The 12759-nt window shown below is 48.9% G+C and overlaps 1 protein-coding gene across 1 annotated transcript in view; it reads right to left on the minus strand.

Annotated features, from left to right (window-relative positions):
• Positions 1-632: 632 nt before the first annotated feature.
• CLIC4 (chloride intracellular channel 4) overlaps positions 633-12759 on the minus strand; it is a 325774-nt gene continuing 313647 nt past the window's right edge. The window contains exons 6-7 of the mRNA XM_069079454.1: positions 5763-5944; positions 633-4350 (exon numbers count right to left, since the gene is read on the minus strand). Of these exons, the coding sequence (XP_068935555.1) occupies positions 4186-4350; positions 5763-5944 (347 nt within the window). The 3' untranslated portion in view covers positions 633-4185. The remainder of the gene's footprint in view (positions 4351-5762; positions 5945-12759) is intronic.

Below are 12759 nucleotides of genomic sequence, written 5' to 3' on the forward strand. Positions count from 1 at the left end.
CCTCCGAGGACTTGCTCTGGGCTTGGAGAAGTGACCTTGTTGCTTTTTCTTTCCCAGAACCAAGCCTCGGCCTCACTTCCCAGACACCAACTCCAAATGGCTCTGGCCTGGGAACCCCCCCACCCCCATCCCTTAGGCTTCCCTTCCCCTTGAGAATGTAAGTGCATGGAGGGCAGGGACTGGCTGGACTCCTTGTCCTGGTGTCCCCAGCACTCTGCACACCTACGGCCTGGGACGTAGCAGGTGCGTGGTAAGTGCCCCATCAGGGCCTTGGCTCAGGCCTTCCCATACCGGGAGAGACAATTGCTGCAGCTTGGAACAGTTCCCAAAACAACTTCGCTGATACTCCAGTTTTACCTTCTTATACCGATGATGCTTATTATGGTTTATTCCAACATGTTGACTTGATATCCCAACTGTAAAACGTCACTTCTTAGGAGCCTCAACCGGTACTTGGCTGGTCCCCATCTTTTAAGAGGCACAGAAAGGTGCAGTCACACAGCTAATTACCAGCGGGAAGTCTGTGGATCCCACAGCTGCTCTGATCACAAAACAATGACTCTTGAAAGATTCAGATGTTTTATGGGTCTTTTTGTTCTCTGGCCAGAGGGGAGAAGAAAAAAACAGAGCCCTTTTTGGTAGTGAAAATATAATTTTTATTTTTTCTTAAACAATAGCTGCCAGCAGTATACTGGTATATCTGTAAAAGAAGTTCCAGAGAGAAAGGAAGACAGAGGCCTACTGCAATACATTTTTTCATTGAACTGTTCAAGTAATTCTGCAGAAATATTCCAATTCCGTCCAATGCTATGGCTTCAGGAGTTGAGACTATTTCCATGGCAAAAACAGGTCTGGTGGCAGGAGCCTCACTTGGCCTCGGAGGGGCTGATGGACACAGGCAACCTACAGCACAACAAACCTGCCTCTCTGAATTAAATGTGATTATAAATAAAACAAGAAATGGGTTCAACAGCACACTTAATCATAAGATGATCAAAGCCATCAAAGAAGGGATAAAACAAAATATACTTCTATTGCATCTCAATTTTGCTTTTCTGGCTAGTTTCTAAATGGATGTTAGCTCTGTGGAAATAAAAACGATCCAACCACTGCATTTAGCTCTGGGAAACTCAACAACAACTGAAAGAGAACAAGAGGAAGAACCCTCCCATCTATGCAGGGACACAGGCCTTACAGAGAAGGTCTGCTCAGGAAATACAAAGCCATCCTCCCCTTCTGTTACAAAAGCTGGCCAAGCTGAGGACCATCTGACACAAGAAGGCCAGTCACCCTCCCTCACCCAAGGTCAACTGAGGCCTCCCCATGCAGGTGTGCAGGCTCTGCTGGGCTGAGCGTGAATGCCTCTGGCATCACTGAGAGTGGGGAGTATGCTCCCTCCTGAGACTCTGCCAACGTCAGGGGATCCACCAGGAGAGAGGCTGGTGGGGCGGACACCGCCAGAGAGCCAGGGAGCCAGCTGCGCTGCCTGAGTCAATGAAGCCAATTTTCACTCAGGTCCAATCCTTTCCATACACCTGCCATGACAAGGTAGACGCCCCGTTCCCTTCCTCCAGGCACATAACCATGCACCTCTGGTGAGGGGCCAGAAGCATGGCAGAAGGTTCGTGACTAGGACCTGCAGACAACAGCCCTATAATTTTCTGTTTCTGAACTTGAATATATTTACCAAAGTCTCAACTTTCCTGAACTAATATATAATATCCTTGCTTAGACAGACCTAAAAGTGATGAAACCTATGTTCTTACACAGCAATATCTGGATCCAGTTTGGTTTGTTAGTTAAGTCCTCATGAAGAAGGAAGGGCCAGAGCGGATGGAAAAGGCTGGGACGAAGAACGAGGAGGTGCTCTGATCATCTGACCAGCAGTGCCCTGTGTCTCTGCAGACTAGAAGTAACCCTGGGCTCTTGTGTCAGGGGGACACAAGCCCTGGCCAGTCCTACACTAAGCTGAGCAGCCTTCTCTATGACCAAGGTGATATGCCGACTTCATCTGCTGGGGTTCATGGACCAGTTTACCAAAGTGTGATCAAAGAATTTGGTTTCTGGTTACAGCAACCCATAAAGCCTCGGTTTGGCTAGAAATAATCTGGACTCCTCCTCCTCCTCTCCCTCACTTTCTGTTCCCTCCCTCTTTCTTCCACCCCCTGTGCCTCATGGGAAGGGAAATGCCACAACCTACAAGGGAGGGTGATGGTTTGTGGAGATGCCCCGGTGCAGACAGAGCCCTCTGACCAAGGGAACATGGGAAGGACCCATTAGATCTTGAGAACTGATCTGCAGTTTTTTCCTCTGGAACTGCAAGAGTCTCCATTCATGGTTTTTGAGACAGGAAAAAAAACCCAATTCATTTGCCAACATTTGATCTGCAGTGGGGCTAATAATGAAGGCAAGACCAAGGCATCTTCCTGAGCCAACTGGACACAAAACAGACCTTTCTGTTGCTGTTGTTTTCCTATACTGAGTTAACTCTATGGTATGTAAAGTAGCACACAAAAAAACTTAAAAGGCAGGATACTTTGAAGAGTCAGGCTGCTTCCATAAAGCCAATGTTCATGAAACGTTAGCACATAAAAGGGTGAGAGCATTGCCATTTTAAGCAGTACGTTTGAAAATCCCCCCAACAGAGCCTAGGAGAAATAGCACTTCCAAGTATTATAAAATATCAAAAGCCTCTACCAGATAATTTTCTAACCATAGTCATATTCTCTGGGGCAGCACTCAAGGCAGCTTTAAAAATAATTAGATTAATAAACACTGCAAATGTCCCCCTGCCCTCAACCCACTTCCTTTTCATCCCTCAGGAGAACAAAACTGACCCTTGACTTAGAAAAATGTCAATTCTTTCTGGGGTGGTCTTGGTGGTGTTTCAGGCTGTCGTCATTCCTCAGTGTGGCTGCAGTGAGACAATTCCCGTAAGAGCCAGGATCGAGGTTACACCAGACCGCTATCTACCTGTGCTCAGGCCCACACTGACGGTGGCTACAATGAGGCCTCTCTCCTATCAATGACTCTCCTGGCCTGGGCTGGGCTGGGGAGGTCCACAACATCGCAAGGTCACTGCCAGCCAATCCCTCCCCAAACCAAACTAACCCAGAGAATTCCCTTGGGGTCCCTCTGAGCCTTCCTGAAATGTCCAGGCTCACTGGCTGCTCACTGCATTTCTAACACTACACAGAATGTCTCCAGCTACATCACGGAGATGCTGGTTCACAAGTGAATTTATTCACAAAAATTTTCACAAAAGACCTATGAAGAGAGCAAAGGTTCTTTGCCACCCCAAAGAAGCCTGTTTCAATTCAAACCAAACTGGAGAATTCAGTACTGTTTCCAACCCAATGGTGTCAGGCTCTATTGTTGGGGCTGAAAATGCAAAGTTAGATTTAGCTGGAAGAAGACCTGATGCCCATGTGCTCCTCCTATCCCGATGATACAACGCTTTGGGAAGTCTCAGCGCCACCAGCTACCCCTTCAAATATTCTCTTTATACAATATTGTCAGAGAAGTTACAACTGGAATAAAGAAATTAATAAATGCTTTTAGGGAGGACAAAGAAGAAAAAGGATTCCTCTACAAAACAAGACTGGGAAAAGCTAGTCTGTCAAAGGGTCTCCTTTCATCCAGATGTAGGGAGCCTAGCTGGGTGCAGCTGGCTGCTGCTGACGGAGGAGTGGCCTCTCTGCACAGTCTGGCTAACAATTTGGAAAGCCCAAATCCACAGAAATTCCACGGGGCACGTGTCAAGGGCTCGAGAGTCTGGGGCTGCCTTGTGAAGTTCCCACCACCACTTTAATAAGGGAAATCCATTTCTTTGCAAGTCTGCGTCACCAACATTGAACTGACACAAGAGCACCCTGAAAAGATGATAAACACCTACAGACGAATACACTGTTGTTATGGAGTGTCTCCAAACTCAACACAATTTGGAGGGGGCAGGAAAAAAATGGGGTTAAAAAAACACACCAAAAAAAGACCACTTCAACACTTCGGAGGAGTGTATATTTTTGATAGCTACTGTACCTGGTCTATTCTTTATCCTAATTTTGAGTAACTGCATATTCATGCAAAATATGACCTCTATGTGATAGGCAGAGGAGCAGTATTCTGTTAAGAAGCGTGTTCTGTTAAAGGGGGAGGGCAGGAAGCCATCCGTCTCCAGAGGCGGCTTTACTTAGTGAGTCTTTTGGCTACATCACTATACGCTATCTCCACCTCCTTGTCACTAGGACAGGTGTTGGTGAACTCATCCCGGCTGTATGCATTAGTCAAGTAGCGCCAGATTCCAGTCATGTCCTTCGGGATGACGAAATTGCGGTACTTTTTGGCCACCACCTAAAACACACAAGCACACAGACATCCCAAGTTAGCAGACTGGCTTTTCCCATGGCTGGCAGGGAGGGGATCCTGTATTGTCCGAGGCCATGCCAGGGCAGTCCAAGCTCTGGCTGGTCAGGCCAAGTGAGCAAGGCTGCAGAGGTGGCGGGGACAGGCTCCAAATCAGGGAACTGGCTTCCAGAAGGGAAGTTGTCTTTTCAACCACAGCAACTCATGAAAACTCAAGGGCTGGGAAGTGTGGAGTGCCCACACACGATCTTGAAGTGCTCAAGTATCAAAAGACAAAACACTTTTCTGTTGCTCCTCCACATCCAAGCACTAATTCTAGGGGATCCTGCAGACTTGATTCTGCTTGGAGAAAGGAGGTTCCTTCTGTGGCAGCAAGAGCCCCAAAGAGTCATGTGCAAGCACAAATGACTGCCCCTGAACATCTAAGTGTGAGGCGAGGCAGAGAAACAGGAAAGGAAAAGATGGATTTGGAATGCTCGCTTGTAACAGTTACTTCTTCATAGCTTTTCCCATTCAGAATCAAGATTTATTCCTGCAGATCATGGGGGAATCCCATGTGAAAAAAACACATTTGCAAAAAGAGCATACTGAAAATGGACCCCAAATCCAATTGGCACATACGCCTTTCTTGGGGGAGCCCAGGGCCCAGAACTGGGAGGTGCCTTCAAGTACCACCATTACCTCTAACCCCTTATTTGGAAATTGATGAATCCAAGACCCAAGGCAGCCAAGTCCAGTTCTGTTTTAAACTACATAGCCAGTTGAGAGTGGGACCATGTTCCCTCTGTTCATGAGTTCACCCCTAACACTCATGAACATAGATTCAGGTAAGGCTGGCTAATCCAGTCCCCTCCTTTTAAAGAGGAGGATTGGAAGCCTAGAAAGGTAAAGGCCTGATCATGCAGAGCCTAAATTGGAATCTAGGTCCTCTGACTCAAAATTCAAGGCCTTTTTTCCACCTCACGGCACAACTTAAACTGCACTGCGGCAATAAACATACAGAAAACAGGACTATGATGCCCTTTCCTCTGTGCACACTGAACTCCATCAAGCAGCAGCAGGGCCTTGATGTCCCCTACGACAGGGTAAGGACATAGACTCATCTCTGGGCTTGCATGGCTCTTCCTGGAGGACCTGGATGAGGGGAGAGGGGCGGGAGGTAGGGGAAGTAAGGGGGGTGGGAAAGGCCGCAGCTTTGGGCCAATGACCCATGCCTGCCTGGACTTCTGTGTGCCCCTCAGGCACTCCTTTATACCCATAGAGAGAATAGAGGAGATTTTCTCACTACTGAGGCAGAACCTGCTGGTCCAAGAGCTCCACTTGGTGCTCCCAGAAGGCAGAATCTAACAGAGGGAGCTGAGGGTCCAGCCCAATGGCAGGGGCAGATGTCACAGGCTCACCTTGACAATGTGCAGTTTGGGCAGCAAGTTGCAGTCAGCTAATGTCATCTCGTTGCCATCCAGGAATTTACGGGTGGAAAACTTAATGTCCTCCATGCTGTTCTCATCGATTTCATCGGGAAGGGGAGAATTCAGATAGTCGTCCAATTTCTGCAGTGTTTTCAGGAGACCCCGTTCCAATGCTGTAAGAAGGAAGGGAACATTGGGCGTTTAGGAGGAACACAGCAGACACTGGTGATTCCTCTGTCGATAAAACACTACGGCGTAATGTCACTGGTGCTCAGTTGGGAAAGGGGAATGCCAATGCAGGCAGATAACAAAGCAGGACCACATGGGAACATGGGCCCCTAAAAGCATTCTGTGCTCATTTGCAGTGTAGAGGCATTCTTCTTCCTCACTCCCACTTCATGTTCTTCCTAAATGACTTTACAAAAAAATATTTTAAAATGCATGACGCTAAACGCAGACAAACCAAATAAGCAATGTGAAAACAAAAGTAAAAAAGCAGAATCACAGGACAGACATAGAAGTTCAGATCCAGTCTCAAATACTTACTAGCTATATGACCCTGGACAAGTCACTAACCCTGTCTGGCCTCAGTTTCCTCATCTGTCAAATGAGCCGGAGAAGGAAATGCCAAACCACTGCAGTATCTCTGCCAAGAAAACCCCAAACAGGGTCATGGAGAGTCAGACTGAAATGACTGGACAGGAGCTGGTAGTGGTGTTAGAATCTGGTTCTGAGGCCCCCAGCTCTGCACACCATCCCTTCTGACTCCCTGCCCAGGGCTATTCCTGAGAGGTACTGGACCTGGAGCAGTATTTGGTAACAAATATGAAGGCAACCTCACCTCTAGAACTGCACAGCATCAGAGCTGAATCCAGTCCAACTCATTCATTTCAAAGATGAGGAAACTGAGGCTTGTGTGACGGGCCCTAGAAGCAAGGGGGCCCAGCTCATTGCTCTTCCTTCCTACGTCCCCACTTCCTCTCCCCTCATCCCCAAGGAGCACAGTGACAGACAAGACCCAGGGACCCGCTGAGGAAGTGCAAGCGGCAGCACCCTCATTTCTCCCGAGGGCAGCAGAGGGCGCTAGAGATCACTAAATAGAACAGACCGACGTTAGGGTAAGAAAAGAACTCAAACTAGGGGAAGGGGGAAGGCCCAGGCCTCGAGTGGAAAGTCAAAGAGCTCCAGGGCAGTGGAGCCTAGTATTGTCCTAGTAAGCCTGTCCGCTGTGCTCCCCTTCCCCCATGGCTCCCAGCTGTCCCTGGCTCTCCCTCCCCACATCCCTACAGTCACCCAGCCCATCCCCGGCCCCTCCAGGAAGGCTTTCCTTCCTCCCCATCTAAGAGCGGCCTCAATCTTCCCAGAGCATGTGGTGGGGATCTCTTCTTTGCCCTGATCACGTCCAACCTCCTAGGAAAGCCCAACTGCCAGAGGGTGCCTTGGTGTAGGGCTTCCCAGGCTTGGGGAGCAGGAGCTGAGTCCTGAGCGGTGACCAATGAGGGACGCAAACACTTAACACTTGCTGGAGGGCACCACCAACACCACACAGTTATTCCCCCTAGGCAGCTGACTGTGCCCTACTCCCACATGGAAAGGTTTCTACAGAGGTCAGGCTGCGGCCTAGAAGGGCATTTCCACACAAGGTGTGAGAAAGGAAGAGCTGCCAGGACCAAGGGCCAGGAGGCTGAGCTGTTAGTGGCAGCAGCCAGCCACCACCAGGAGGGACCCCTGGTCCAGTCCCAGCCTGGGAAGGGGCTCATGTTTCCTACCCTGGCACCTAACTGGCAGGTCTGAGGCCAGCAGGCACTAGCTATGACAGTGATGCAGGGGAGCTTCCTTAGTGAGAAAGGCCCCGTGGTGTGCGACAAACCCAGCCCGGGAGCCTAGGCTCTGCCACCGATGACTGACACGACACTACAACAAGATGCTTAACCTCCTTCAGCCTCAGTTTCCTCCTCTGCAAAATGGACTAAATGATCTCTGAAGTTCATTCCAGTTTTTACATCCTCTGATCCTAAACTCACAGTTTTTTTTTTTTTTACCAACTTTGGGCTCTCTCCCTCCCTCAAAAGGAAAATTTCCCCTTATAACTTTCCAATTTAAAAAATCCTGTAGAGAGAGGCAGCAGGACTTAGTAGATAGAGGGCTAGCTCCAAAACCAAGAAGGCCCGGGTTCAAGTCCTTACTCTGACACATCCGGGTTGCATGACCCTTTGTCTAGTGCAGAAGAGATGCCAGCCTGCACTGGCAGAAGGAGTTTCCTCCCCTGGGAATACCCTACCCTATAGCAATGAAATGACAGGTTCAGTCCCATCTCCATTCTTATAATTGTTTTTTAAAATATGCAGCCCACCTGACTCCCCTCTTTGGTCTCTACAAGTTAAATGGGGGATGTTCCTCTGCAAATGTTTGGTATTTCAGCAGATGGTTTTTATCAATCACTAATTACCACCAGAGGAGTTGAGGACAGAGCACAGGGAGACCCCTCATGGACTGGACACACTGGAGCTTGTGGAAAGCAGCGTGACCTTGTGGAGAGAGGCCTGCCCAAGGAGTGCGGAGGCCCCAACCCTAATTCTCATCCTGCCCTCTCTCTGGGTCCCCCTAAAAAGGACCTTCCATCTTCCTGGCCTTCAGCTTCCCTGAGGTCACAATGCCTACTGCCTCCACCCATTATTCTTTAAACCAAAACAAAATTTGTGCAACATCAATCTCTTTTGCACAGAGGAAAGCTCACAGTGACAAGTGCATTTTGGTTGATTATCAGAGGAAGTGGCAAGAACACAGATATTAGAAGACAATGAGCTTTGGGGGAAGGCCGGGGGACCCAGAACTGTGACTTCCTCTTTACAGGCAGCTCCTAGTGAAAAACCTCTCTCTAACTCAGAGGCATCCAACCCTTGACCCACCCACTGACACTTCCCAGGCTTCCTGAGCCAGATGAAAATGTCACTGGTAACATTTAACAAAATAAATATACACTAAGACATCCAGGTTAACATGTGATTTTCTAAGTCCATGTACAGCCGGAACGGTCTTTATGTCTAGTTTCAGTCCTGTTTCTACCTGAATTTCACACTCAGCACTAACCCGCTGGCCACCTTGAACCTCCCAATGCCCTGTCTCCCATGGAGACAGCTTGACAGTGGTAGGACGAATGAACCACTTACAAAGGGGCATTTTTTTTTTTTGTTTTTGCTTTTTGGAGGGGGAAGGCAGGACAACTGGGGTTAAGTGACTGCCCAGGGTCACATGGCTAGTTGTGTCAAGTGTCTGAGGCTGGATTTGAACTCAGGTCCTCCTGACTCCAGGGTAGGTGTTCTATTCACTGGGCCACCTAGCTGCCCCAGGACATTTTCTTGAGTAAGCAGTTGGGATTGGGGGGGTGGGGCGGGGGATATGGTCTGGACTTGTGATTTCATGAGGGTAAGTAACCCCTTCCACTAATCAAATCAACAAGTCTCCAGAATTTGGAAGTGTCAGGAAGCTTCCCAGGGCCTACAGCCACAGGGCCAGGATGTGTCTGAGGCAGCACTGGAACTGAGGGCTTCCCACCTCCCAGGGAAGCCTTATTCCCCTGACTTGGGAGCCCTGCTACGGCATGACCACTAATGAGCACAGCCTCTAGCTGGTGGGTAGCCTTTGGGATGATCAGCTTAGGGCACAGCTCATATTGCCTAGCCTCTCTGTTCCAAGTCCCCAAAGGACAGAGAGCTGTGCGGGCACTCACAACATGGAGGTCTAGAAAAGGAGGAGGGAGAGCCAAGCACAGAGGGAGGAGTGGGAGCTGGCTAGAAGGGCCTTGATGTCCACACTGTGCATACAGGAGAGGCGCCTCTGCTGGCAGGGGCAGGTTTCAGGGAGGTCTGAGGGGTGAGAGGTCTGGAGAACTTTGAGCTGCTTCTTTCTACAAAACCACCTTCCAGCAGCCTATAGTCCATGAGAATCCTCACACCTCCTGGTTAAAAATAAGCACAAGCATTTGGCAAACATGGAACGCTGCCCTACCCCACCCCAGCAGGGTTCTGTTGTGTTTTGAAGAACGAAGGGGAAGGGCAGACCTCCTTTTAAAGGCCAGGTGACACGACGGTGAGACCACAGGGCATGGGCAGAGCTGCTTTCACAGCTGCCTGGGCAGTGCCAGGTCCCGCCAAGAGGAGCCACCTCAAAAGTGGGGAGGGGGAGAGGCACAGTGCCACTGCCTACTTGTGGCAGGAAATGACCAGAGAGTCTCTCCAAGAGTGGCCGGTGACCAGCCCAAGGCTGTCTAAGAAGGAGACACCCCTGAGGACAGGTGCCCTCTGCCTTCTGTGCCATCTCCAGGGCTCAGCAGGAGTGACTGGCCTTGTGATGTAAAGGGAAAGATGCCAGACCTGGAGTCAGAGGGCATGGATTTGACCCTTGGCTCTACCATTTCTGTAAATGTAAATGTGACTTGGTCATGTTACCTTCTCTGAGCCAGTTTCCTCATCTGTAAAATAAGGGGGGTATTAAATGAACCCTAACATCTGCTCCTAAATCCTAACATGTGGTATAGCCCCTTGCTTCCAGGCAAAGACCCACCTAAACCAGCCCAGAGAGGGCAACCATCCACAGAAAGATTCCGTGATCTCTTGTTTCAAAACTCTTTAACACTTATTAAGCACCCAGTGTGTACAAGGCACAGTGGAGATACAAATACAAAACTCAGGCAGGGTTTACTCTCAGGGAGCTTGCATTCTACCTGTGGGAACACTGTGTTTGGAGATGGACAATCAAAGGTTGGGAGAGATGAGACCCAGAAACTGCTCCAGCAAGGCTGTCTGCAGAGAGGAGAAGCCTCTCCCTGGGAGGACTGGGGGAGGAGAGGGTCAGGAAAAGTGGACAAAGGCCACAGAGGAGCTGGGAGGGAAGGTTCAGAAAGGCTGAGAGAGGAAGCAGAGTATTCAGGGATGAATCTGGGCAAAGGTCAGGGGGGAATGTCACGTGCCACACAGGAAGGCTGGAAGATGGGGATCACTGAGGAGAATCATGGGGTACAGGGCCAAAAGGGGAGGGCTTAGATGTCTCTCCAAGGCCCTCCAGTCCAATTCCTTCATTTCACAGATGAGGAAAACTGAGTCTGAGAGAGGTGAAAGGACTTACCCAGGATCTGAACCCATGAAGAAAGACCTTCACCAGTTTACAGAGCAGCACACAAAAGCAAGGCATCTTTATCTGGGGCACAGACAAGGCTTCATTCTTTTGTTATGGTCTTAGGGCAGGGCATCCTTCAGACTGTGCTGGGGGAGGGGGGGGGGGCTGTGGGAATTCCTGGACTACCCAGCTTATGAAAGGATTTTAATTGCATTTTAGAGAAGAGAGACCTTCAAACCAAAGTCCAAGAGGGAGCCCCATCACACTCCAGAGTGAGCCAGAAGATTGTTTTCTGGAGTTTCCCTGCAGTTAACAGGTCCCTGCGGTGGGAGGTTACTTAGCAACTATGCATTCTCATTTACTAATAGGTAACTGAATATCAGGTCTATAAAGCCTGCACTGTGCAGCCCATTGTGCTGGTTCTTCTCGCTGGCGGTGGCGGTCCGAGGCCAGCCAAGGTGGGCATCTACTTCAGGCAGCAGCAAATTAATTGGGGCAGGGGGAATAGAATATTGTAGAAAGTACAGTCACGTGAGTCATTTCCTCCCCACCTCCCCCCAAAGACACACAAAAAGGCAATTCTTTCTAAGGGGGAAAAAGGCTTTCTACTTTGGTATCAGATGAAATCCAACTACCCTCCAAACCATAAACACCATTTTAAAATTTCAGTACTGAAAGAAAGTAATTAAAATATTAAAAAGGAAGGCTGAACAGCTGAAATTTTGAACAATAATGAATAGAATCATAGCATTTTTTAACTGTGAAGCCTCCTTCTCCTCCTCCAGATAAGGAAACTGAGGTCCCAAGTACATGGTCCCAAAGTTCTAGTGAGCATTAGGAATGAAAGCCAGGTGCCCTGTCTTGGAGTCTAACAGAAGAGGACACAGAGGGGGCTAACTCAAGAGGACAGAAGGTGCTAGGAAAAATATCTCTCGGTCTAATGCTAAGTCTGGGAAGGAGCCTGACATCCCAGCAGAAAGTGGGTGAGGTCCAGAGAGCCCAGGGTGTGAAGCAGGGCTCAAAGACCTGTCTGCTGACTTGTCAGCACACAAACCTTCACTGGAAAGGCCAGTGTTAGTCAGCAAATGACTCAAACCCAAATTGCTATTAGAACAAGGTTAATAAGTGGGAGTGAGGCCTGGTCACTAGAAGCTCTTTTCTTTTCTTCTAATTACACGAAAACATCTCATGAAATGGATTTCTTAAAACCAAAATAATAAAGGCTGAGCTTCAATCCCCAAATTGAGAAATCCTAGACTGAATGAACACTACTTAATGATCAAGACAAGAACTGCCCATTTCCCCTGGACATCTGCCTGCCCACAGGGTGGACTAAAGGCCAAAACTGGCAGGGCCGAGTTTACTTTAAACACCAGTCCCTCGCTCCTTGCGGGAAGCCCTGCTGTTTTCTGTTGACCCTCTTCAGCATCGTCAATCCATTTATGGCCAAGGATAATGCCAGAAGCTTGCACCCAAGAGGGCTTATCCTCTGGATGGAGCCAAGTGTTTGTAGTGTAAGATGAAAAGAACTGATTTTAGTCTGTACTGACCAACAATAATGCTTCCTATCCCAGGGGCCTTAGAAGAGGAACAGGAGGTAAAAATCATGACATTGAGACTTAAGAAAATATTTTCAGGCCCCGGGATTTAGAGCTGGAGTGGACTTTAAAAAAAACTCCTTTTTACAGAGGAAGAAACTGAGGCTCCAGGAGTTGAGTGACTCCCCCAAGGGAATGTCTTGCCCACTGCACCACACACTTCTCTGCACTGAGTCGTTTTTAATCTTTGCTATGACGCTGGTCCTGTGGAACTAGGGCTTTGGAAGAACCAGCTAACATTAGGCAGGATAAGTCCATGGGGTAAAGCTGGGGGA

Source organism: Petaurus breviceps, unplaced genomic scaffold (genome assembly GCF_028583685.1).
Source record: "Petaurus breviceps papuanus isolate PSGF00001 unplaced genomic scaffold, PetGlider_PUasm1.0 91041, whole genome shotgun sequence".
NCBI classification, from domain to species: domain Eukaryota; kingdom Metazoa; phylum Chordata; class Mammalia; order Diprotodontia; family Petauridae; genus Petaurus; species Petaurus breviceps.